General features: G+C 37.1%; 1 protein-coding gene across 1 annotated transcript in view; it reads left to right on the top strand.

Annotated features, from left to right (window-relative positions):
• Positions 1–26,781, top strand: part of TSHR (thyroid stimulating hormone receptor) — a 46,187-nt gene that overhangs the window by 11,479 nt on the left and 7,927 nt on the right. The window contains exons 2-8 of the mRNA XM_040067335.2: positions 30–101; positions 3,172–3,246; positions 12,060–12,134; positions 13,263–13,337; positions 16,051–16,128; positions 17,115–17,183; positions 22,561–22,638. Of these exons, the coding sequence (XP_039923269.1) occupies positions 30–101; positions 3,172–3,246; positions 12,060–12,134; positions 13,263–13,337; positions 16,051–16,128; positions 17,115–17,183; positions 22,561–22,638 (522 nt within the window). The remainder of the gene's footprint in view (positions 1–29; positions 102–3,171; positions 3,247–12,059; positions 12,135–13,262; positions 13,338–16,050; positions 16,129–17,114; positions 17,184–22,560; positions 22,639–26,781) is intronic.

The raw sequence follows: 26,781 nt of genomic DNA, 5'->3' as shown, positions 1-26,781 counted from the left end.
TATTAATCTCCAAACTTTTGTTTCTCTAGGAGGTTTTTGGAGACTCATCTAAGAAAAATTCCAAGTGACGCTTTTTCCAATCTCCCCAACATCTCTAGGATGTAAGTTCTGTTTGGTTTCTGATACTGTTCTTTTAAATTTTTGTTTAAAAATACTCTCCTTCTCCAAAATTCTGTCTTTGTGTATAAAAACCTATGAAATGAAAATATTTGTGTACCTTTGCTACCTCACCACTTACAGTTTAGAACTGAGGGTAATAATTCTATTGTTTATAACCTGAACCAGTTATAGGAAGGTATTCTGTGCATTTGTGAACAAGACCACTCCTCCTTTAATGAAGGATAAAGCTATCCTTTTAATGTGATAAAGCTATAAAATTTTTTTTGTTGTTGTTTGCAAATTGCAGAAAATTATTTTACTCATAGCAAATTAACATATTCAATTGCCGGTCCTGGCTAAAAAATTTTGCTAAACTGCCAGCATGGTTTGTAGCACTCTCATTGGAGACCAAGGGCATTTCTAGACTAGAGATGGACTTTCACCAAAACATTAATATTTGTGTGATGTGAGAGAGACTTTCATTGTGTCCCTTCCTTTGTGTGCAAACATATGCATGGATATGGTCCACAAAAGCAGAACCAGCTGTGTCTACATTTGTCCCGTTGAAGGTGGCTACGTTAAGGAAACTTGCCTGTCCGACCACCTAGGAGCCACTCTGAGAGTCACATTGGCACCATTACCAGCTCGACCCCACATTTCCTGTAGCAAAGTCTCAGATGTCCAGATCCTTCAGTAGTTTAATCTTGATTCAATAACTAAATAACAAAATAGCCAGAGTTTGGTGCCTCCAAGGAGAGACCCCGAACAAAGGAATCCCTGGGCTTTTATACCCTCACAGTGTGTTCGCACTTAACTCTGGGGTCCTTGGCTCCCATTGTGTCTCTCACCTGTGCCACAGGTCCCTGTGCCCTTTGTTATACAAAGCATCGGCAGTTCCCGGCCCCTTGCCTCGGGCTCCTGCCAACCAGAGCTCATCCTGCAGCTCACACTGCAGCTGCAAACCGAGCTACCTGCCCTGAATGGATTCCTCAACAGCTGCCCTTACACCGTACTGCTCGTTGACGTCAGAAGTCTTGACAAAAAGTTGTCCCACATTTGTTTATTCTTTGTCGCTGGCCCATGATCTGTGATCCTGTGCATGTCTGTCTGATGCAGTGAATTTCTCTAGTCCACAATCTGCTCATATAATCCAGCCAGAATGCGTGGTGCTCAGCTTTATCTGTGGCCACTGTTAAATAAATAAGCCACCTCATTCAGGAACAGGCCCACTTTTTTCTTGTTCAGCTTTTCATTACTAATGCAGCCATAGGAATTCTTCTTTTTGGCCTTGATGTTCCTTGCAAGTCTCAATTCTATATGAGATTTGACTGAATATCTGAGAATTACCATTTAAGAATTCATCAAAAATTACTTTGGGGGGAACATGGTCTGCCTATTATATTTTATAGTTTCATCCAGATATATTGAAATAAAGACTTCCTAAAATTCTTATAACTAATTGTTCTTGGGTATCTGCAGCTTCATTTAGCATCTCAGTTTAATCAGATAGATGGTGTATTGTTTGGGGAATTTTTGGAGACGGAGGAATATCCCTCACATGGTGTATAGTACGATATATAAAAAGGATAAATTTAGTTTAGAACAGAGTTTGATTCAATATAAAAGGGTATCAGCCCTTCTTTGCCTCCAAAAGTTCCAACTGGCAGTTTACATTTGAATAGCATCAGTGCCCATCTGGATATTTCTTAAAGTGTTACTACAACCACAAAACATGAACTCCCACCTTCTTGATGTAAATTTCAGGTTAGGGAATCAGTATCTGTGCTTTAACTACAACTTTTATGTGTATGTCTTGGCCTCTGATGTACCACATGTCTCATTTGCCTCTCCCAGCCCATAATTTCCGTGCAATGAAAACTGTGCAATGAAAATTACCAGACCATTCCTGGTTTTACAAATTCATCTAGAAAACATCCTGAAGTTTCAACAGGGGAATATATACTGTGTATACTGTTCAAAATATGGCAGTTCATTTTGATATAGGGTGTCTACAAGATTTCCACAAATAAACATGGGGGTTTTTATCTGTACTGAATAGAAAATTTAGTTGTTGTCCTATGAACCTTGTTTAAACAAAAATTTTAAAGCTACAATTTCTCTTAAATGAATGCATGTCTATGTACTCTTGATAGCCAGAAATTGAAATTTTTCCCTGTGCTGCTTTTCCACATGAATTAAAGAAAAAACATTTTAATTATGTGCTTAATTGCAAAGATAATTTCTGTCAGAAAGGCATTACTGAATAAAAAAAGTTTTATAGGATATTCAAATACAAGAGATATTTCTAGTTTGCACTGTTAATAATGCAAATACACTAAATTTTGTTTAAAGGACTTCAGCTGGTATTTTCTGCTGACTTAAGGACTTATTGAACATTCTGTATTTTTAAGGTTGAGGATAATGAACATTTTTTCTGGGTTTAGGAGGATGCTTTGGGGTCACATTCACAAACACCCAGTTTGTAGCTCCTCAAAGAGTTTCCTCCACACAGGGGAGCCCCCCACAGTGCTCTCTGCCCACAGCCCCATGTAAGGCACGATCCCCCTGTGCACCACAGTGCCTTTCCCACCCTGTGCACACTGCTGTCCCACAGCCAGTGCCACCACACAGCTCCCCACACCTCGCATGTGTCTGCACCTCCTGGGCTCCCCAGGGCCAGCTGACACAGCACAGCCTCAACCCAGTTTCCATTGCCTTACCTGCTCCTGGTTCTGCTCTCCTGAAGTGCCCCACGTGTCACCAAGCTGCTCTCCATCAGCAGCAGAGGACAACAGGGGCAGCTGGTGGGCAGCAATACAGGGGATGTTGAGGTTGGAAAAGAGCAAAGAAAGGTGGAGAGAGGGAGAAGCAAGAATATAAGGGCTGGGAGAGGTCCTTATGGCTGCTGCCAGGTGTTGACCTGATTTAAATCTTGCACTCTCAGGCTCTTTCTAAGTGTCATCATAGCTGGATGAGAAAAATAATGAGACAACAAATGAAATGGCATGATGGGCACTAGCTGTGACTTCCCAGTGTCTGAGACCTCTTATTTTTCTGTTTGCTGGTGTTTAGTTACATCTCTATAGATGAAACACTTCAGAGTCTGGAGGCCCATTCCTTCAACAGTTTAAGCAAAGTCACTCACATGTAAGTACTGTAATTAAATAAATGAATACAGTGATGAAATAAATTTGGAATGTGTGGAAAAAATATACATGATGTAGTTTGTAATTCCTGTCTCCTATGTAGCTAAATATTCCTTTTCTCATTTCCTTTCTCCATAATGTGGAGTGAGTCAGTCTCTTTTTTGAGCTTGTTTTATTGTGCTTGTTTTCCATGCATCTTTTTTGTTCCCTTACTCTTCTGTATCCTTCCTTAGAAATGTAGGTGAATGTAGTGAGAAACTAGTGGGACTGCATCATAAGCTTGATGTCAAGTTGAAATTAAATGGCAGCTAAGAATTATTTCTGTCAATTTACAGCAGGTAAGTATAAAACAGTAATATAAGCATCAGAAATAAAATCAGAAGGACCAAAGCACAGAGCAAAATGGCACCAGCTGGAGACATGAAGAATAAGTAATCATTCTGAAAGTGCACTATTAAAAGGAAGAATGTTTATATGATTATTAAATGGAACAAGAATAATATGGAAAAAGCCTTCTGGGAAGGTTTTTTACACCTTTTTGTTCTCATGTTCTGACCAATCCACACCAGGAGATGCTTTAAGGGCAGTTGCAGAACTGGTAAGACACATCCAGAGAATTCTTGTCATCCATCAGGACCCTGTCAAAATGAGAATGGAATGTATTAAAGAGAGCTCCATCCTGTATCTGATACTCTTCCACATTTCCATTATTGATCCAAAGGAGGGATTGGAAAATGTGCCACTGTAAAGCCACTGGAAATGTGCCACTGCTCAGCTGAATTACAGTTTGGCATATTTCAGAGATTTTTGTTTGCAAAGGTTCCATGGGAGAGCATGATTGGTCATCATGGATCCAGAAAATATTATCAGAGAGAAAAGTCTTCTGTGTCCAGAAAGAAAACATGCCAGAGGCAGGTTGATTTTTAAAGGTTGTTGCAAGAGGTAAAAGCTACCACCCATTTTCACACTAATATTTGAAAAAGTAATAATAATGTTAAAGCAGATTAGACAAGACTCATGTCAGTCTCTAGGAAATGTATTCCTATGGCTGGTATAAATAAACAGTAGAACTGTTTTCCTGGAGACATTTTCTCTACCACTGCAGGCCTTTAAGTCTGTATGATCTGAAATTCCAGAGGTGTATTTAACCTTCACTCAGAGAAAGAGATTAAATTAAATGATGATTTAACACTGCTGTATTTTCTATGATTTTTTTCCTTTTAATTTACACCATGTGAATCAGAAAGACTAACAAAGTTAGAAGATAAAAATATAATTATTGTTAATGAAGATAAAGAAAGAAACTAATGCTGGAAAGTGTAAGTGACTCCTCTAAGAGAACATGAACCTGACTGGTATATCTGGAAGCAGAGTGCAGAATCCTGAGATCTACTTCAGTCCAACAACATGTTCCAGAAGTATTCCTGAGTTTCACAGCAAGGCTTTGGTGTGATATAAGTACTTACCTTTGGCTTTGATACCATTCCCTATCATGTTGATGTTTCTTCCAAGCCTGTTGTTTCCTTGTTCTCTCTTCCTCTTTCACAGTTGTTGCATCTTTAAAATTTCTTGTTTAACACAAATGAACATTTAATGAAACATTTACTGGCAGCACATTTTATCAGCAATGAATAAAGCATCTGCCAGTATGCACTACAAATTCCTCATACGGTACCTCTTTTGTGGTTCCCCTTATTAGAAATTAAAGATAAAATGCTCCAGAAATCTTCAAAATCAGCACATTATCACACTCCAGCTCCAGACCTGGATGTGTCGTCCATGACCGGGAAGCTGCAGGTCTGTGCAGGAGCCAGCAGAGTTCACAGGCAGCTACTCTCATGTCACCTCTGGCACAGGCTGTGGGGAGGGCATGGAGGGAGTGTTTCCTGCTCCACTATACAAGGGTATGGTAGTGTGGGACCCCTTTTATTTCTCGCAAAGCACTGCCAAAAGAGAAACTGTACACAGACATACAAGATAGATATATAGATATATATATATATATATTTTTTTTTTTTTTTTCTGCACAAGAGCAAAAAATACTACCCAAGACAAAACACCAGAACTCTGCTCACAAAAGTTATAGGAAAACTCCAAGCCTTTGCAGATAGCCCACAAAGAAGGGCCACCTCTACCACTCAGAAGTGCTTACCAGGTTTATAAAATTTGTTTGGAAGTAAGGCACATTTATTATTTAATCAGGAAATATCCAGGCATCTGGCAAGTTAGACAGTTGCATATAATCTGTGAAATAAAGCAATTTATATGTTTGATCATTTTTATGAATTGTTTCCATAACTCCTGATTTGTCAAAACCTATCACTGTTGAGTTTGATATGCATTAATTTAATGTTCTCAATTTACATAGTGTTTTAAAGTAATATTGCTAAAATAATAGTAGGCTAAAATTATCACAAAGTATTTTAAAGGAGGTTGAGATTACCCTAACAGTTTGGAAAAGTAATTTCACAGAGTTTTATTTTTACAGCTTGTTTTTCTTCAAACTTTCATAAAGTGCGACTTTATGTAAATAATCTCTTTACCCTAACTGAAACTTATACACACAGTTTCATTCTCAAAACTCACAAAAAATTTGTTTTTAGACATAAAAACTTCTTAAGAGAAAATTCAGTGTTTATGGAAGGGAGGAACTAATGCTTTGCTTTAAGCCAAGTATTATGTGAATAGGCATCCTGTGTTCATCATGATCTGTCTGCCAAGCTTGTTAGTGCACTTCAGCCTTGATCTTCAGCAACACATTTTCTCAGTCGTTATTTGGTTCATGTGCCTCTGTCCTGACTTTCTGTTCCTCCCAGACCTCAGCTCTTTAAGCATAGGTCATATTTTTATGCATCCATGCCTTTCAAGTACTGAGCAACTTCTGCAAACTAAGGATGCTGATCACCTGCTGTATTTTAATGAGCCACATCTCATTTTGCTGATAATAAATGGCAAAATTTCCACTCTATGAAGATATAAATAAAGAACAAACTTCTGCCTTTTTTTTTTTTTCTCCCCAGTTGTGTTAAATTGGTCTCACAACGGTTTCTTGTTTCCCCTTTTTGTATTCACCTTTTTTAAGTATGTCTGTTTACGGATTCAGAACAGTGTCTCTCATACAATTAAGTATGTATTTTTTGTAAATGCAATTGTGAAAGGGTCTGATTAGCAATCAGTGTCTCTGTGTAGTTGCCTTACTAGTACAGCTGAAGCTTGGTAACCTTACACTACATAAAAACCTGTCATAATTAGGTCTCTGTTTCTCAGGGAAACATTCATGCAAAGAGAACCTCAGAAAAATTCATTCTTTCTTCTCCTCCTTTCTCTGTGTCTTGGCTCACCCTCCCCTGGTCTTTCTCTGCTCTCTTCTCCTAACTCGTAAAGCATTCTCCTCTTATACAATCACATAAAAAGCCCTCTCAGCATTCGGGAACAAGGCCAAAGGTCATGGTTCAAGTGGCTTGCCCTCATATATGTGACATCATTTGGAGAGCTGGTGGGAGCCCACTTCCAGCTCTGCAGAGAGACGGAGCCAAGGGCCAGAGCAGCCCCACCATCCTCTGGGCCAGGGCTGCACCTCTCTTGGACAGCTTGTGATGCCAGGCCATGGGGTACAGCGCTGCAGGAAGAAGAGAGAAGCAACTAGAGGGGAAAACTGAGGAGATCTCGGGGGGAATGCTGTGTACCTGCAGTGAATTTCAGAGCTGGGATAAGTGCTGTGCAAAAAATCCTTGTTAAAATCTGAAGTCTGGAGGTAGGGAGTTGACTGTTTGGAATCTAAGCCAGTTTTCTGGTGCCAGTGGTGCATAGGCTTAAAGAGGTGCATGCAGCTGAAATACCATGGATGGTTTGGCTGCAGAGGGAGAATAAAACATGGAAGTAGATGTACAAGTGAGAGAAGTTAAGGTAGTTAGCTACAGACAAAGTAAGTCTCAGAAGGCAGAGAGGGGTTATTACAAGAGAATGAAAAAAAAGCTCATTTAAAACATGTCACAATTGCTAACCTGGATATCCTCAGTAGGTATCTCAGTATAACATGGTTATATTGCTACTCTAAAGCCAGATTTGCAATTTCTGAATTCTGAGCTTAAACAGACTCAAGAAGGTATCAATATTGCAAGGCAGATGTGAAAAACGTGCCTGGTAAATAAAATCTAGATTCCACTTAAATATGTAAATAAATGTTTGTGCTTCTTTTAATATTACCAAATTCAGATAGAATTTTAAGTAGCATATTAACCTTTCTGAAAAGTTAGGTGGCAAACATATGTCTCATTTAATTAATTAGCCTAATATTTGAATAGTTCTTACTATTAATTTCATTTTTAGATTTACTTGGATTTGAAAGTAGTTATAGCTTTGCAACTCAACATAAGTTCATAGATATTTCTAAGTCTTGACTCATATCTTTATAGCATCAAGTGATTTTCTTTGCACATCCATTCTTGATGTGATAACGTTTTTTTGGGACATTAAAAAGGAAAAGTGAATTGCTGTTCTTGGTCAGTCAGGTAGTTATTTGATTGTGAATCTAGTACATTTTTAATTCCTAGTCTGAGTGCCACAACTAAAATTTCAAACATCATGTGTCCACAGCACAAATAAGCCAGTTTTCAAATGGTTTCTGTACTTCCAAGAATAGAGTAGAGTTTGTAAAGCAACTTTGAATACTTTTATATATACTTCACAAATAACTCTCTTAGCCTGGGGCTGAGTAGCAGGTTTTTTTTGGTTTTTTTTTTTTTTGCACGTTAAGTAATTTTTGTTAGGACTGCCAAGTGAAATGTTTGTTCATAGCACCTTTTGCTTTTTTGCATCAATGGTCAACAAAAATGCCTACTAACTTTCTCAAATTTTCTTGTATCTTAAAAGCACTCAACGCCCAGGACTCAGAATTGTAACATTGCTGTATGTCGTGATTGTTCTATTTGTAGAGTGTGTCAAAGTTGCATTTCAAAAGTAATTTAAAGTCAGATCTCATAGACACTTAGATATCTGGAACTACCTTACTAGGCATTTTAAGTATATTCTTTGGCTTTATCTGCATTTTAGGCAGCTTAAACTACTAACAGTTTTCCTAGAGCTGCTCTTCAATAAACTGTAACTTTTTAAGTTCACGAGTTTCAATGTTTCAACTCACCAATTCATAGAAGATAACTTATAAAAGTGAAAACTTAATTAATTTACTCATAATCAACTTGCTCTTCTATCTTTATGGACCTTTTGGGATTAATCTTTACACCACAGCGGTCTTTTGATTACAGTTTGAAAATTAGGATCATATAACATTTATGTGCCTTTGAGTGTATTACGACTGTAAAAGAAATTGTGAAATGCAGTTTTTCCTGTTAATTGATGAGATCAGAACTATTCAAATATCTTTCTACCTTATGGGCTTAACTTCATAGGCCCCAATATCAATGGAGCAATAGATACCCTTTAAATCCGTGATTTTAGGAAGGAATGCCTTCCAGTACTCTAAGACTAATGATGTTTGAGTATTTAAAACAAGGATAGCAGCACAGTTCATGAATGGAAATGAATTTTAAGATCTGTGGGGAGGAAAGGGTTGGAAAAGAGAAGATTGACAAAAAGAGAGAAAAATAAATTGGATTAGAATTGTTTTCATTCAGAGACCAATCTTGCACTGGGGAGATGTTAGAAAACAGTGTCAGTGAATTAATGTATTTTTGTTTGTTTTGGTTGTTCTCTGTCTACTAAAGAAGTGATTTTTTTTCTCACGAGATAACAGAAAACTATGAAAGACTTTAAAGCATTCTTCTTATAGGCTTGGGGCCTCTTTATAAGTGGGGAAAGGAGATAAGAAGTGCGGAGATTGTAAAACACAGCCTGGTGAAGATTGGCACATGTTCCAGGCCCCCTTTGATATGTAAGGCAGGACTCAGGCCTCACTGTGCTTTGCCCCTGCTAATATGAGCCTAACAGGCTATGTTTCTACTTGCTTTTTTTTTAGTCCTCCAGCCAGCAAGATGATGGAATAAATCTACTCTTTGCACTTCAGCTGGGTGTCATGGTCGTCTTGGTGTTACCTACATTTTTCCACAGCACACAAGATCTTTCTCTTTTCCACCCAGATAAAATGAGAGGCCACGTATTCAGGCCAGTCAAAGGCAGGAGGCACATTTGACGGGACTAGAAGTAGGGAAAATTGTATTTCCACCCTCATTTTTCTCAAGTGTAACACTCTTGTCACCTTTTATTTTTACACCTCTCTCGTCTATTTTGACTAGACACTTCTAAGCCTGGCTGTCTGCTCCACAATGGCCCTTTTCTTCCTTTTGGGCTTTAAGACACTGCTGTAATACAAAGTGTAGGATGAAATGCTAGTATAAATATAGTATATATTAAAGCATACTTCTTTTTTAATCCCAACATTAGCAGTCCAAGAAAAATGAACAGCAGGGATATAAACCTTTTCCCAATGTTTAGTTGAATCATATTGATTCCTTCACATTATTTAAGATTTTCTCTCATTACTGTGCTGTCTCATCTGGCTGTTTAAAATATTTTATTCCCAGATTAATTAGTTTTTCATTTGCCTTTTTTAATCAGCAAATGTCCTCTCATGGCCCAGTTACTTAATAAATCAAAATTGTATCTCATTACATTATTTTGTTCTTTAAATTTTAGTACCATCTTATTTCCAGTACCCTCATCCAAATAATTTACGCAGATTACTATGAATAGCAACAAACCAAAACCTGATGACTCTTTAATACTCCATTATCCATTTCCAGGCTAAAGGCTGAACTGAAGACTCTCTTTCCCTGGAATATGCTTGGTCCACAGAGGAGTATCAGGCCAGGAAGCTCACGAGTCCAACATTTTGAAAGCAGTCAGTGATGGAAAAAACTAGTCAGTTAGTGTTTATGAAGCAAATTCCACTGCTGGGAATGTGATAGCTACATAACTAATGAAATAATCAGAGAGAAGCAAGAAACTGACACTGAGAGGATTTCTTTTAAATACAGAAACACAGCTACAGTTCAAAGTAGGCAACAGATGTGAAGAATAGCTGAATGCAGCTCTACAGTAGCAGTACTGTAGCAATTAATGGCTCAGTTTCAGTTTAACATGCAAGTAAAAGGTAAATCCTCATTTCCCTGCAGTGTTTTAGTAAGCAGGGTGAAAACTAATGACTTGAAAGGTGAGGCAGAACTGTTTTTTCAGTAAACAATATATGGAGAGGTCAAAGTCTTTGTACCAGTGTCTACATAGTGATTTATCTACTAACTTCTGTCTCTTTTCCCACTTCTATTTCTTAAACAACTTGACTGGGTTGATTTTATCCTATTAAAACAATTCCAGAGGCAGAGGTAATCATAAATCCCAGTTTTCTGATTCTTATATTATATGGGTTACTTGGCACAGTTAGGCCATGTTAAATGAAATACTACTGGTTTCTGCCCATCAGGTGTCTGTCCAGCAGCAGCACTTCTTTGACTGGCTTAAGGCTGGCACATCACCCACATAACCTGCACCACCATGCCATCTAAATCTGTCATCTTTACAAAATTTCTTTTTATAAGTAGCTAGAAATGTTTTCTTCAGACCCATTGCTCGACTGCTGGTATCAGGAGGAAGCCTGGCACCATTCTTTCTATATAATTTCTATTTTAAGAAAGGCTGAGAGTTGTTTCAGCAGTGTTATGAGACCAGTGTCCAGAGCTGATTTAAGATAAAGAAATTGAAGCAAACATGCAAAACCATCCATATCCTTCTGGAAACAGTAAAGAGTCCAAGAAATTAAAGTCTGCATGTGATGGGGTAGGGCTTTTTTAATAAAAGATGAAAATTGGTATGTCTGTTTAATCTACCTCAATCCTAAGAATTTTGGCAGAGTCTGCTTGGTGCAGCCAGACTCATGACTGTTGTTATAGATAGTAAAGAAAGAAATCTGCTAGAAAACAGAGGAATGAGATATATTGAGGGGAATTGTATTAAGGGAAGAGACAAACATTTCAGAAAAATGAGGAAGAGTCATGACTCCAGGCAGTGATGGTGGTGGCTGGGGGGGCAGCAGCCCCACAAACACACCTACAGAAAGCACCATCATGGCCATAGCTGTGATTAGTGTCAGGCTCGTTTTTCAACATGTGCAGACTAAAAAGCCATTTGCAGACCAAGATGGCTCTCGAGTAGAAGTATTTAAAGATATAACTGTGGACAGAAGATAAAAGGAATGAAGTCTATGTTATGTCTTGCCTTATTATACAGCAAAGAGATGCTATCCTCTATACTGCCTGGCATGGCTCTGTAGTGAATGGTGTGTCCATATCAAGTCTCAGAACAAAGTTAATTTAAGTGACTGAGCCATCTCTTGATGAGTTCTGTAAAAGACACAACAAAAAATAGCACAAAATACTGTCAGACACATGAAGAAAGTATGAAGAAAAACTGCACATAAAATTATAAATGGTTGTAATTTCATAGAATTATTATATACAAATACTGAATGTTTTGTTTTTCTCCTTTTGCAGACACAAAACCCTCACCATGTTCAAAGTAATAGCCATTACCACAGGGTATTTGTTTTGATTTTAGGACCATGCAGACAAACGATGCATAATTGAATCTTAGGTACTTCTTACCCCCTTGCTTCAAAAGGCCAGTTCCCAGGATGGCACCTATCCAGATGATAATGCATCATTGTAAGATTGCTCTGGTCTTGAGCTAGTACTGGTCAGTTACAAAAAGCTTATTGCAGGAATTAGGTCCCTGAAATTTCATTTTAACATTGCTGATTTCTGTTGTGATAAGTTATTAATTAACAATGTTCCTCCCTTTTTACAGTGAAATTCGAAATCTTAGAAACTTGGATTACATAGATCCAGATGCCTTTAAGAACCTCCCACTTTTGAAATACCTGTAAGTATTTAGTATCTGTAACAAATTGGTACTTAAATGATGACTCACAGATGACCCTTTATAGCAGTTTTGATAGTTTGCATTTGATTTTGGAACCAATTGTCATGTTTTTTCCTGTTGCTTTATTCCAATGACAGAAAGTCAGCAAGGGTAAGGGTTGGAACCCTTACTACTTTTGTGAGAAAGGAAAACGTGTTCACAAATTCATCAGTAGTTTTCCCATTTGTCTTATCCATTAAATATCTAGAATACATTAATATTCCTTGGAAAAATTCCACAGCTAGCTCTTTTCTTATGATAAGTGCTGTCTTACTCTATTTTTGTAGGAAATACACAACACAACAGATATACATATGACTTTAGTATTTACTAGACACTTACAGAGGGTTTTAAAGCATACCTGTCAGCCAAATGTGAAAAGCTCACACACAGACACCTGATTTCATATGACCTCTATGGCAGAAATAAATCCCGAAAATTTCTCTTGATTTTCTAAAGAAACTTCTGTGATTTTGAGTAATATTTGGAAGAAAGGTGTCCATGTGTATGAGGTGGGGGCAGCAGCAAGGAGGAAAGATTTGTACAGGTTTTTTCTATAGATGTGAAAGCAATAAAAAAGAAAGTATCAAGAATTCAATTTCAGAAGATACTTTTAAAAATTGAGAACTACAGTTATTTTCACTCTACAAGAGTTCATAAAGAAGGGGCTTTAAGAATTTCACATTTTAACACAGTTTCCCTTTTTAGATCTATATGAACAGCTCTTAGCCTCAATGAAAGATAGAGGATTCAGACTATTAACTGAAGCAGCCTTAATCTCTCAAGTTAAAATAAACCACAGTTTCAATTATTTTTTTCCTATCAACCTCACAAGATGCTTCACTTTGCAGATCTGCCTGGCTGTCTTATTAGTGTGTGTTCTCATTTTTTAGATTCTTTAATTTATCATAAGTCTGGTATTTCAAATTTTTTATATTTTTCATCCTTCTGTTTTGGACAGTTGATTATAAATGAATTGATTGACAATAGATAGGATGCAATAACCGTCCTTCCTGTTGAACACTTTAAATACATTGTTTGTTGTTGTTCAGTGATGCAGTAGTTCTTTCTGTTTGTCCTCTCTTTCAGCGGTATTTTTAATACTGGACTCAAAGTATTTCCAGGCCTCAACAAAATCTATTCATTTGATGTGAATTTTTTGCTGTAAGTATCTGTCCTCACAGCTGGTTAGAATATTGCCATCCTCAGACCACATGAAAATGTATAATGAAGGTTTCTGATTTTGAGAAAAGTATCATTTAAGTCTGACAAAGCGGTTTTCTTCAAGCAATATTTCAATCATCATTAGCACCAAATCTTGAAAATGCCAGGTCACCCAGCATTATACGTTTGACCCGAATTAGAGACATGGACACACAGCACATTCGTGACATGCAACATCTACAGGCCCTTTGCTTTTATTTTGTTCTTGGTTTTGCAATGGCTGGGCAATACCTGAATTAATATGAAGTCAGAATAGTGTAACACTTGGGACCTGAGCTGGCATCAGATCAGCCTAACAAAATTCTTCTAGCAAATTTGGGCTGGCATGGTGAAGCAAACTGCAGAACAATTTCTTGAAGAAAGAGAATGGGAATGCAAATGGGGCCAAGGAGGTCTCCCACTATTATCCTTAAAGATATTTCAGAAACAAAGAGTTCTGCTTTGAGATCTAAAATAAGCAAGAGTTTCTTGCCATTTAAAAAGCACAGACAACATCTACCTTCGTTAATCTAAGTTAGAATTTTGGGTTGTAATCAAGCTGAGGAGGAAGAGTAGCTCAGAAGAAGACTTGCAGGCTGACAGAAGGTATAGTATCTTGGTCACTTCTTGGTCCCAGAGAGGAGTTAGAAATCTTATCTTGTAGCAGCTCTTCAGCTGGAAGAGCCTTGAATGCTGGATGGGCTAGGCAAAAAGCAATTAAAAATGAGTAGTGTCATATTAGAAGATGATTTGCCAAGATGTGATTGATGATCTACCACAGGCATTGTTTCAGTGCTAAGCGGTATTTTTCGTCAAGGGTCAGTTTCCACTGCATTCATGGTCTGCCACTGGCAAGATGAACCTCAGAGCAATAGAGAAATGTTGCTTGTTTTGCTAAAAAGTGTAGACCTGTAGGAAGCAATGAGACCTTCCCTTCCAAGGATCTTCTGAGACCAGAGATAAGCTTTCTTCTACCACACATACACCTTGACTGTAGGCCTCCAAAACTGAAACCTGAGCCAGTCAGAGCTCTGAGTGAGATGTAACTACATCTTAAGAACTATTAGAGAGTTTCTCAAAGACCAGAAGGGCTTCAGCTTAGATTGAAAACTCTGCTAGATCTACTTCTACACAATAAAGAGAATCAAGAATCGAACAAGCTAGATGAAACAAAGCCGTTTATACAACCATCTGTGTTCTTACTTCCAACTAACTCCGTGCTTTTCTAAGTGGGAGAAAGTCAAACATTGTTTTACTTCTGCCTTGATTTTTTTTTTTGATAGTGATAACTAACAAAAGATAAATATAGGTTTATATTCTGCACAGAGTTTTTAAAGAATAGACCTGTACTTTCAAGGAATTTAGTTCTATGATACATATTGCTAGATATTGCTATTCAATGAAAGACTTTTTGTTTCTTCCATCAAGAAAAAAAAATTCTCTTGAAAAATAATAGGTTTCTAAATAACGAATAAGGTATAGTTGAGGGAAACTCATTCATTATATTACTATTTGACTTTCAGGTCAAGCAACTTACAAGTAAACATTTATTTAGAAAAAATTGAAGCAGTCTGCAAAATGTCAAACCCAAATCACCTGTGGTGGAAACCACCTATCAGTGAAAATTACTTGGAATGAAAATGGCTGTAATACTGTTCAGTGTTAGCACATATATATGTGAAAATGGAGCATATGCACAGAAAAGGAATGAAGCTATTCCTGGCACACGGGTAATCGTTATGACTTCTCAGCCCATGGACTTTATATGTGGGCCTTATTAGGCCATACCAAATCCACAAGCTGAAGAAAAAGAAATCTTTGCACAATATTTTCATTTCCAGACTATAATATTATTCAGGAAAAATCAGAAAAAAGGCAAAGACTTTGCCCTGCCCTTTGTTTCTACCAGCTTTTTCCTCTCTCCTTTCTCCAGTTTAGTAATAGTAAATCTCTTTAGTTTTTCTTTCTCCCTTTTGTTACAACAGAATTTTAGTCTGAAGATATATAGTACTTATTAAGGCTGCAGAGTAGGAGTAAAAAAAAGTATTTAAGTAATGAGTGGTGAAACACTCCTTTGGACTAGAGGTGAGAAGAATCAATAGGTTCTTTCACTTACTAGTGAAAGAGATGTACTAGATGCATTTCTGTAAAGTACGATGCCTCTGTCATGAATAATGTATTATCTGATAACTGAATTTACAGAGCAGGGTTTCAGCTCTAAAGCCACATGGGTTGTTCAACTGACATTGTAGTTAATGCTTACTCATTCTGCTAATTCTTAGGCTCATGAGACCAGGGACCTGTCTGTGCCTTAGCCACTATTATCACACAGGCTGGCAAACCTCACCAGAACTACAAAACCTATTTACCTCATGAGCTGTCTTCCTGGATGCTGGAATATGCTCAATTCTTCATCCTGTGTGTATCTTCTGGCCTTAGATATAACTAAACAGGTTATTCTTTTAAACTTACTTATTTGAATAAATAAATTTAAATGTATAATAACATAAATATGGCAATGTTATTTATTTTATATTAACACTAAAATACATTAAAATTAATAAGTTTTAATCTTCTATTTATTATCAAGGCAGAGAACAATTAATAACAAAGCTGATCTCCAGATGCTCTGTTGGGCAGATGTTTGATTGTGATGTTTTGTCTTCTTTTTCAGTGAAATTGCAGATAATCCTTATATGACTTCAGTGCCTGCAAATGCTTTCCATGGGCTTTGTAATGAATCTGTAACACTGTAAGTTCTTCCAGTTTAAGTCACAAAGCAATTACCTCTCTGGTAATGCATATGGCAAAATGTTTAAAAATAAAATTATTCCTGTCCTACTCTCTAGCAGTTTGCAACAGAGAAGCACCACAGACAGACAGCATCTATATTCTAGTTTGCATAAATTCTGTACTTTGACAGCTATTTGAATCAGTCCCGCTTTTTAGAACTGGCTTGACTAAAGTGGTTTTGTTTTTCTATGACCCTAGTACCAGTGAATGGTTATATTTGAAAAAAAATCTAAGGAGAAAGTCTGCAAAGTTCTCCCCCTGTAAAGTTATAGCAGGGTTATAACTGTGTCTAACTTTTTTTGCAACCTGAGAGGTACATACCGTGGAAACTAATGGATGGCGAACATCAGAAGAGTCATATTTGAAAGAAAATTCTTAATTAAAGTTCAGTTCTGCAAGTCAGTCAATGTGAGCCACAAAAAGGGCCGCTGATGGGAGTGAAATTACTGTAATGAGTTTTTACCTGAACTGGGAGGAAGAGCATTAGAATGTGAACAGATAAATTCTAAAGGAATTCTAAAAAAAATAATTTTGCTCTAAGGGAGTAAAAGAATGAATTCTAAAAATTTAAGGCACACCTGATAGTAAAAGCAGACCTTTTTTGCTAGTTGTTAGTTCTTTTAGCCTTCCTTAATCAGTCCTAGCAGGATTTTGTTTCCTTGCTTTTACTTAAGTGTGGGAAAATTGCAGCAAAGTGGTTTAGTCTATCATTGCTGTAAAAAGAGGTAGAAGATGGCATACCTGGCACATGGTATCCTTGATTCACATGCACTTGAGAATGCTTCTGGCATTTGTTTGACCTTGCACAGTAGCTACTGCTTCCTCAAGACATTAAAACTAACCCATCCATAAATGTGGTGTTGCCAAGAAAAATGATGCATAAGATGTTAGGTATTCATGTATTGAAACAGCCCAAAATACATGTAATTGCTTTTTTGCTTGCAGTAAACTCTACAATAATGGTTTTACCAGTATTCAAGGCCATGCTTTTAATGGGACAAATCTGGATGCTATGTAAGTAGCAGGTAATTCTCTTCTTTCAGAAGAAAAAAGCCCAAAGTTCTCTGCTTATTTGTGGCTCTGAAATATGTATTTTATTTTAATCACTTTTAGGAAGCAAAGAGAGGAGGTTAATTTCAGCCAGCAATAACAATATCATTGTTTAATGTCTTTTGCAGTGTGATTTCATTTAGCATGTATATTTATAGCTCAGAAATAAAATCATGGCAAGTAATTCCATTGTGAGTTTTGTTCTGAAGCTACAGTAAAACTTTGTTTGATCAGTAACTTCTAAGACAATTTGGAAGATAATTATACTTTTTCTTACAAGACTGTTTTAGTAAGTGTAGCACTGATAGCTAAGTAGCAGCTCTTTCACAGGTATCTCTTATCTGCAAAAAAAGAGTGGTGTAACGTGCTGGGAGCAATTCAGAGGAACCAGCCACTTACACTGGAAATGAGATACACATCTCAAAAACAAGAATCAACCATTTCATATTTCCCTGCAACTTCTTATTGTGTTTTTTGAAAAAGTAATGTTTAGTGAGTGAATACCCTTTTTACACCATACCCAAAGTCACCTGCCTCAATCATTAAGAGAGAATAAATCTCAATTCTAGAGACTCCATTCCCTTTGGCAGAGCTTACTCTTGTCCTAGAGAGACTTGACTGAAGAGTCTGACATTCCCATGAGTAGATTTCTTCATCATGGGCTCTTAAATTAACCAGAGAGATGAGGATAGATATGATTTTTTTTTAGTACTCTATTTTAAATTCGGCTTAAATCCTATAAGGTTTCTATAAGATTTCCATAAGAGCATCCTTTACATCCTTGGAAAGATTAGATGGTCCTAATCTTTCAAAACTGCCTATTTTAGCTTGGCAGCTAGCTAGACTTCTTAAAGTCTGAAAGGTTTGAGTTAAACCAAAGATCTATTCCAGATCTGATTTTATTCACACTAGTTCAGTTACTTTAAACTTTCACATGAAAAAGGAAGTTTTCCATGATGACATATTGTTTGTACTAGTGCCCGCGGAAATCACAAGATATAAAATATGGCAAAATAAAGCCAGTGTCTTGACTGAATCCCTCTAAGCTCAGCCTGGAGAAGGGGGACATGAAGGGAAGATCTCATGGCAGCCCACAGCTTCCTCAAGGGAGGCAGTGGAGGGGCAGGTGCTGATCTCTCTCTGGTGACCAGTGATAGGACACAAGAGAACAGAATGAACCTGCATCAGAGGAAGTTCAGTTGGACATGAGGTGAAGGTTCTTCATTGAGAGGGTGGTCAGTCACTGGAACAGGCTCCTCAGGGAAGTGGTCACAGCACCAAGACTGTCAGAGTTCAAATTGCATCTGAATGATGGTCATAGTCACAATTTTGTTTTCTGTCATCCTGCAAGGACTAAGGAGCTGAACCCCATGATGCTTATGGGTCCCTTCCAACCTGATAAGTTCTATGATTTATGATCCTAAGTGAATCCTACCAGAGATTGGCTATGATGCACTAGTCAATCAAATTTAAAACAAAACAAAACAAACAAAAAAGCTAGACTTCATGGGTTTATCTACCAGCAGTAAAAATGGTTTATTACAGCAAACACTCTTCTCCAAATTAAATCATATGACATTTACTTGGAGCCAAGCACTACTCTAGATGTACAAGGCAAACTAGGGAGCTGAACATGAGTGCTAAAGCCCTTATCTGTTCGATAAACTACACTGAATTTTCTAAACTAATTTTCTGAGGTAGTCTGGTTACCATGTGACAGGATAAAGTATAATTTTGCTAAGTGCAAGCTTGGAGATTTGTTGTTTCTAGCAGCAGCATTAAGTTAATGTAAGAGGCAAATATTTAGTTTTCTCTATTCTGACATTTCTAATTTGAACTCCTGTTTATCTACCAATGTATAATGAAGGAAGTACCTGTTTTTCTCTGGATCTGATCCAAGAGCATTTGAATTTAAAACAAAAATAAGAGCAAAAATAAACTAATAGAAAAAAAGGTGAGGGAAATTTCAATGTGTTTTGAATGATTATCTCAAGGACAAAAGTAAGTAACAAAGTGAAACAATAAAAAATAATTAAAATTTTTGACAAATTATTCAAAGACTTCATGTTCCATCCATAAATCAGAAGACACTTTGGGAATCTCGGAGGCTATCTTCTACTATGCATTATGCCTTCCTACCACTCTTGCAGTATTAAAATGCCTATGTAACTAAAGGGAGCCAAAAAAATCAATGCAGGTTTAGGTGAAAAACCATGGATAAAGGGTTTCCATTACCATACTGAATAGTGGCACTACCTAGTTGAACTTGTCATCCAGCAAGGATCGGTGTTTAACAGCAAACCACAGTATTGCTGTGTAAGTTTTACAAGGGCAGGGAAGTAACGAACCAGGAATGAAGGGCTAAATGACACTTTTACTGAAAAGCAGTCATCTGACACTTGAATCCCTCATCTTAACCCATCATTAAAGTCCATAAATTACTCCTGCAAAGTAGTGCTGCTGCATCAATGTTTATTTCTGTAAGGTAATTGGTGAGGAAAGAAGAGTTTTTAAAAGACATTTTCAGTGAATGGCAAAATATATTTGTGATGAGCTTTTACATAACCATCTAAACTACTAAAGTGAAAAGTGTGCGATCTCAAAATTTTATCACAAAAAATAAACTCCAAAAGAACATATATACTTTAGTATACACTTTCAGGGTTCACTTATAATGCTTGGCACAGCTCAGAGTTAAGATAAACAATTGTGTGGAAAAAGCCTATGATGAATCCTTAGTACTGCTCACTTACCAATGCATCTTTTTTGCCTGTTCTCTCTTTCTTTAAGCTTCATTTCATAATCCAGCTGGATACATACGTTTTACATAGCACTTGAAATGTCCTGTTAGTGTTTCGTGCCCTCAGAAGGTCCTGCTCAGCATCCTGCAGTCATGGTGTTTTCTGGTGTGGTTGAGGCTTAACACAACATTCTTCCCACTTACCCTGGACCCTGGGTCTGTAAAAACTGTTAGACACGAGTATAGGTGGTTTACTGCTCTGACTGGATTGAAAAACGTGAAAAAGGGCCTTCATTTGCCTACGGCACTACAAAAACATCAGCATCTCCTACTCCAGATTCTGCACTTACTACTACAGATTTCTTGCAGTTTGCACTATGGTACTCATGTGGATCTCACTGCCATCCACCAACTCTCCAAAATTACAGTTATTCTAGTGTCCCCACTGAGGCTAGATATTACACATCAACGATGTGATTCCTAAAACTACTAAGACTTGTTTAGATATGTTGATATCACTGTTGTGGTTTTCTCTTCTGCACAGAATTTAAATGACATTCTGTATCATTTAGCCATAAGTAACAACAGGATTAATGGTGCTTTCAGAAGGAACTGACTCTACATAAGCTTTATCAAATTAGTATTTACCAAAGCCTTATTCTTTCAATTTAAAAGCAGTACCTATCAAAATAAAAGGGCTTGAACAACTGAAACCAATTAGCATCAGGAAATTGTACATTCTGATGGGCCTGACTCATCGATGTGAAAACTGGCAGCTAACACTGCAGCCCCTCCTTAGTAACACATGGTTCTGTACTTCCCAAAGTCTCTAGCTGTTTCTATTTGTAACTTTGAAGATTTTTATCAGGCATATCAGCTATTATATTTCAGGTTTATTAGTCACTATGATACTCAAACATCAGGGGAAACTATTTCAAAATTGGACAAGCAATTTACTGGTTGTATAACAGTGTCTAGTTACTAAAACAGACAGGTTTTATTAGGTTAAGCAGGTTTTTGTGTCCTTCAACACTACAACCTAGATGTTGAAATCTTGGATTAATTCTTAACTGTTGCTCTGGTTTTAATTTTTGTACTCGTTTCACAGACAAAATCATAAGGAAATTTGCACACTAAAGGAAACGTTCACAACTACAGTGTGCCATTTACAGAATATGAATATCAGTTCTCAGAAAACACAAACACCAGGGTGATGCTAGAATGCCATGTATTTATAAAGAATGAAAGCTTATTTCAAACAACAGCTGAGAAGGTGATGTAAACTATTTTCCTCTGTAAGAAACAAGGCTTAAGGCATGAGTAATATCCAATGAATAACATGCCAGAAGCATTATTTGGCTCCTTAAGACTTTCTGTTGTGTAACCCAGATGAAGTGCATTTACTTCTCATTTCTCACTATGGTGATCAATATAAGCTTATATCCAATGAATGTTATGAAAAATTTGCCAGTGACTTCAACCAGGACAGGATTAGAATCTTTACCTATTTTTTTCCACACCATGGCTTGCCAGCTGGGCACTGGAAGGGATTGTCCTGCTCTGCTCTGCACTGGTATGGCCTCACCGTGAGCAGTTTTTGTCACAATATAAGAAAGATATTAAACTTACTAGAACATCCAAACGAGGGCTGGATGGTGAAGGGCCTAGAGGGGATGTGTGAGGAGCAGCTGAGGTCACTTAGTCTGTTCAGCCTGGAGGAGACTGAGGGGAAATCTCATTGCAGTTACAACTTCCTCCTGAGGGAAAGAGAAGAGAAAGACGCTGATTTCCTCTCTGTGGTACCCAGTGACAGAACCTGTCATAAAGCTCATAGGGGTTTAGGTTGGATATTAGAAAAAGGTTCTTCTCACCCAGAGGGTGGCTGGGCACTAGAACAGGCTCCCCAGGGAAGTGGTCACAGGACCAGCCTGACTGTGAACTTCACAGACACCCTCTGACATCTGTTGTGACCACCTTCCGATTGCACTTTTTATCTTACTAGCTACATCACCAGCTAGCTTGTAAACGTTTACAATGGCGTACCAAACATCCTATTCTTTCATTGCTCTTCTTATACAAAACTTCAATCTTAACTTTTGGCCTGTATATAGAAACCTCCACATGACTATGGAGATTTTAAAGCATTTAAAAATTTTATTGAACTCACAACCCGGACGCAATTGTTTTCCTATTTGTTCATTAAATGTTCCATCATGTAATTTCCCACACCTCATTCTGACAAAAGAAAACAAAACTATTTCACCTCATATTCACACATAGGTACTTGAAGATACAGTATGTATGCATGTGCCCTTAACGTGCATGACAGTGAGAGAAAAGAATTAGAAAAAAGATAATAAATAAATTAGCAAAATAAAGTATTTGTTGAGGAATTTAAGTGCTTTTCAAAATGGAAAACCTGTATTTCGTTTCTTGGGAACACAGAAAATGAAGTAACTGATTGTGCTTCAATATGTGGTTGGGAATGGATGGCCTTTATATATACTGCTTTTGTACATCTGTGCAGGCAAGTAAACTCAAGATCTTTGGTAACCTATGGATAACTACTTCCAAATCACTGTATTTTGTTTGTTCCTTCAGCTATCTGCACAAGAACAAACACCTCAAAGTTATTAATGATGATGCATTTCTGGGAGTGCACAGTGGACCAACTCTACTGTAAGTAGGTGAAAAGGAAGTAGAGAAAGCTTTAAAAATAATACTGTTTTAGTTTACAGTTTCTTCACAATCATTAGCATCAGAGCAGCAGGGATAGGAATGGCATGTTTACAAAAATAATACCAGCAACAAAACCTGTGCTTTAGGGAACTAATTTATGAAATGCTTGCATCCTACATTACATATACTGTTCCTACCAATTATTCTTATGGAAGATTCTGTACCACAACCTGTCTTATGGGTGTACAATTGTAATACAAAAGAAGGACTCTTGTACCACACATGTAAAGGAAATTGAAAGAGAGGAAAAAATAATTTTAGACAGAAAAATAGTTACTTTTGATGCTCTTTTTTTTTTAATGTTATTTGGCTTCCAGTCTGATTTTATAATCCTTCAAAGAACTTTTCACTAGAATTAGGAATCATAATTCAGAATGAAAATAAAACTTTAAAGAAGTTAAGAACTTTCAGAAGAATCATATTTCCTGACTCAAATTGTCTAGTATGAAATGTAGTGCCTATGACTGATCACAAGGAAAACTGAAATACTGAAAGGAGAATTTCTTCTTCCACTGCAAAACCGGATAATGCTAGCAGTGCTCAGTCCATGTAAGAATGAGTTTTACTTTCTGCTCTTCAAGAAAACAGATTACACATAGCAGAATAACTGTATTTTTCTTGGAAGTAACCCTAGCAGCTACCTGCAATAACAAAAGGTGCAGAAGTCATTATTTTTCGTTCAGAATCTTTTCACCTCCAGAAAATCAGTCTGGCTCCAGCAGGTGAGAATTTGCAGAAGCACAGATTTTTGACTCTTGATTATTGTGGGTATTTAAAGCATCAGTGTTGTTATGTGGACAGGTGAACAAGTAATGATCTGCTGCAAAAGGTTGTGGGTGGTTCATTGTATGCTGTAAGAGCCAGGTAAGCTTCCTGAGCAAAGGCTAGCTTGGAGATGTGTCAGCTACACAAAACCTCTTGGTTTAGGGGCTAGAGATGCTTTCCTAGGATGTGGATATCTAACTATACAGAAGTTTTTTTTTTTACCCTGTTTTCAAGTTAGGTATCTCAAATTATTTAAATTTCTTCCACAACTATTGTGCTATCCCAGCTACCATTGATCCTTGATCTCAGGACATGTTTTATACTTGCAGTCTAAACAGCCAGGTAGCCATCTCCTCTTAGAATGATACGTCTTCATGGCTAGTAAGAGTCCTAGAAGTACACATAACTAAAGGGAGATGTGGTACTTACTACAGTGTCATTACAGAGAGAGGTATTGCTTCTCAAAGGCAGAAGGCCAAAAGTGGCATGTAAGGACAGTAAATCAACAGTGGATTTTAAAAGCCAGAGTATTTCACATCATGATACTTTGATATGCAAGTCCTAAGATAAAGCTCCTAGGATGGTGTCACAGTTTAACACTGGCCTGCACCTCAGCTCCATATTTGCTGCATATTTGCCCCTGCACCCCATGGCATGGAGGGAAAGAATTGGAAGGGTAAAAATGAGAAAAATTATGGGTTGAGAAAATGTCACCTTAATAATTAAAAAAGGGATGTTGGAAAAAAAATCAGAGGGGGAAAGAAACAAACCAAACCCAAGAACAACAAGTGATGTAACGAAAACAATTGCTCACCACAAGTCCATGGATTCCCAACCAGTTCCCTGGCCATGGCAGTCCTGGCAAACATCCACCCAATCTTTACGGGTGAGCATGATTTGATAAGGTCTAGAATATCTCTTGGTCAGCTGGGGTTAGCTTCCTGGCTATCCTCTCCCAGATTCTTATGCACCCTTAACTTCCTTGCTGGTCAGATGGTGTGAAAAACAAAATGCCCTGGCTGTGTGTAAGCACTGCCCAAAGACAGCTAAAACATCCCTGTATTATCAACACTATTTTCACTCCCAAATCAAAAACATAGCCTCATACTAGCTACTGTGAAGAGATTTAACTCTATGCCAACCAAAACCAGTACAGAAATTCAAGGTATTAGCTTTTAATTTTATTTAAATGTAATTTTAATAGCAGCTTAGGAGATTGTATTACCCACAGATAACTAGGAATTATTCTGCATGTTTAATTTAGAAAAGGTTTGCCATGAAATGAGCAACAATTTAAAGTGGAATCCTTCCACCTGGGTAGATCTCTTAGCTGACCTTCAGGAACTAGAATTATTTTAATAGGAATAGAAGAGTTTCTGAAACTCCTACATATGCATTATCTTAAGAGGGCTTAAGTCAAAAATTGAAAACTGAGTGAAAAACCTAGTATTTGTGGTTGTGTTGTGTTAATGGCCATGAACACCTCCCACAAGAGACAAAAATGGCCTTGCAATTAGCATACACACCCACTATGCCATTGTGACCAGTGAATTATTTACAGAGAGATCACAGATTTATTAATTCATCTAACATTCTGAGGAGTCTGACCAATACAGCCCTTCCATATTCCCTTGGGCAATGTAAACAACTTAGCTTGTTATAAAGAATAGTTTGTTAAGTCATTTTTGGTTCAGGCACCTTGGTGTTAGCTGACCATTTGATCTTCCTCAAAATAAAGTTTTACTTCCAAACTGTTTCATCTTGAAAATTAACTCTGTGGAAAATAATTGTGATAATATTACTTTTTTTTTGTTTGTTTTTCCCTGGGACAATGAATGACATTGCTTATAGTGGCAGCAGTATGCACAAATTTAAAAAAAAAAAAAATCCAAAAAAGGAACATTTATGGAGCTCTAAAGAGAAATTCTGTCTTGCCTCCCTATCAAGCTGGCAGAACTTATTGTCTGGAGTTCCCTATATGCACTCGTCAAGTGAGATAAGAATTTATGGTAGTTGGAACAGATAGTGCTTTTTTCTGATCAGGATTTCAGCAGCAACAGGGACGTAAAGGCTGAAATACAGACCGTGGATCCACCCTAATGGGGTAATGTTCCATTTTGGTTTTAAAGAAACCCAATGAGAAAGATTTAACTACAAAGAATTGTGCCTCACTATATGTTGTGTGAGTTTGGCCATGCTCTCAGACCACCTAATTAAACATACTTTGATATTGAAAAGCTAGGTAATTTTTAATTTTTTGTCAAATTTGCAGTTTAAAACAGTAGAGTAAGCAGGGATTGTGATCACCAAATAGAGGAAAACAGAGGTCAGCAACTCTGGTTCCTCTGTCACTGTTGCATACTCAGATACATGTGGATGTGCAGAGAGGTCACAGATTGCTCCCTTTAGAAAAATATTTTAAGAGTATGATGACAGTACATTGCTCTTCACCTCAAAATGAAACCTTGGTAAGGATTCAGCAACTTGGTGGACCTGATTTACTAAATGCAACAAGGGCTGCTGCCTAGAGCAAAAGTTCAGCAGAGTACAACAAAAATACAATCAGGCTCATTATTCAATTACCTTTTACAAAGCACACAGCCGAAAATGAAAATGTTACAGTTACACAAGATACATGTGAGTAGTTAATTATCTGTAGAATGCAGAATTGCTCTTCAAAGCATCATTTCCCAATCTAGAAATGGTTCCTCCCATGGGACACATACAAGTCTTTGAGCAAGAGGAGCACTCTGTATTTTGCTAATCAAACAATACTAATTTTTAGGCTTTAAAAATCTTTCAGTAGAGTTAAAACAGTATCTGTAGTTTAAGCCCATCTATTATATATTTTATTCTTTATCTATACCAGTACTCAGAAATTTATATATGATTAGGCAAAAATTCTCAATTGTACTATGGTGCATTCAATCTTATTTTCTTAATTACCCATCTTTTAAATTATTGCTATCACTGGATTTCATACTACAGTTGCATGCTTCCAACAATGACGAGGATTATTGACAAAAGCTATTATCACTTAGATCTTGTTTTGAAATACTGACTTCATAAAACCAACAAAGAATTAGACTGAAATTTAATAACCTAGGAAAAGAGAAAAAAAAAAAAAATCTAAGCAACTGAATATCTGTTTAACACTTCTAAAATATACAGCTGGTTCAGAAAACATTTCTGAATTCATAAGCCATGTTTTATTCCCACATTTATCTGAACCCTTCCAAACTCTCTTTAACATCCAATATAATGTGTAAATTTCAGCTAAGTAACAGCCTAGAAACATCACATGAAATGTATAAGAAA

The sequence above is a fragment of the Hirundo rustica genome, chromosome 6 (assembly GCF_015227805.2).
Source record: "Hirundo rustica isolate bHirRus1 chromosome 6, bHirRus1.pri.v3, whole genome shotgun sequence".
In the NCBI taxonomy this organism is placed as follows: Eukaryota; Metazoa; Chordata; class Aves; order Passeriformes; family Hirundinidae; genus Hirundo; species Hirundo rustica.
Note: the sequence above shows the minus strand (reverse complement) of the source record. Positions and strands in the feature narration are given on the sequence as shown.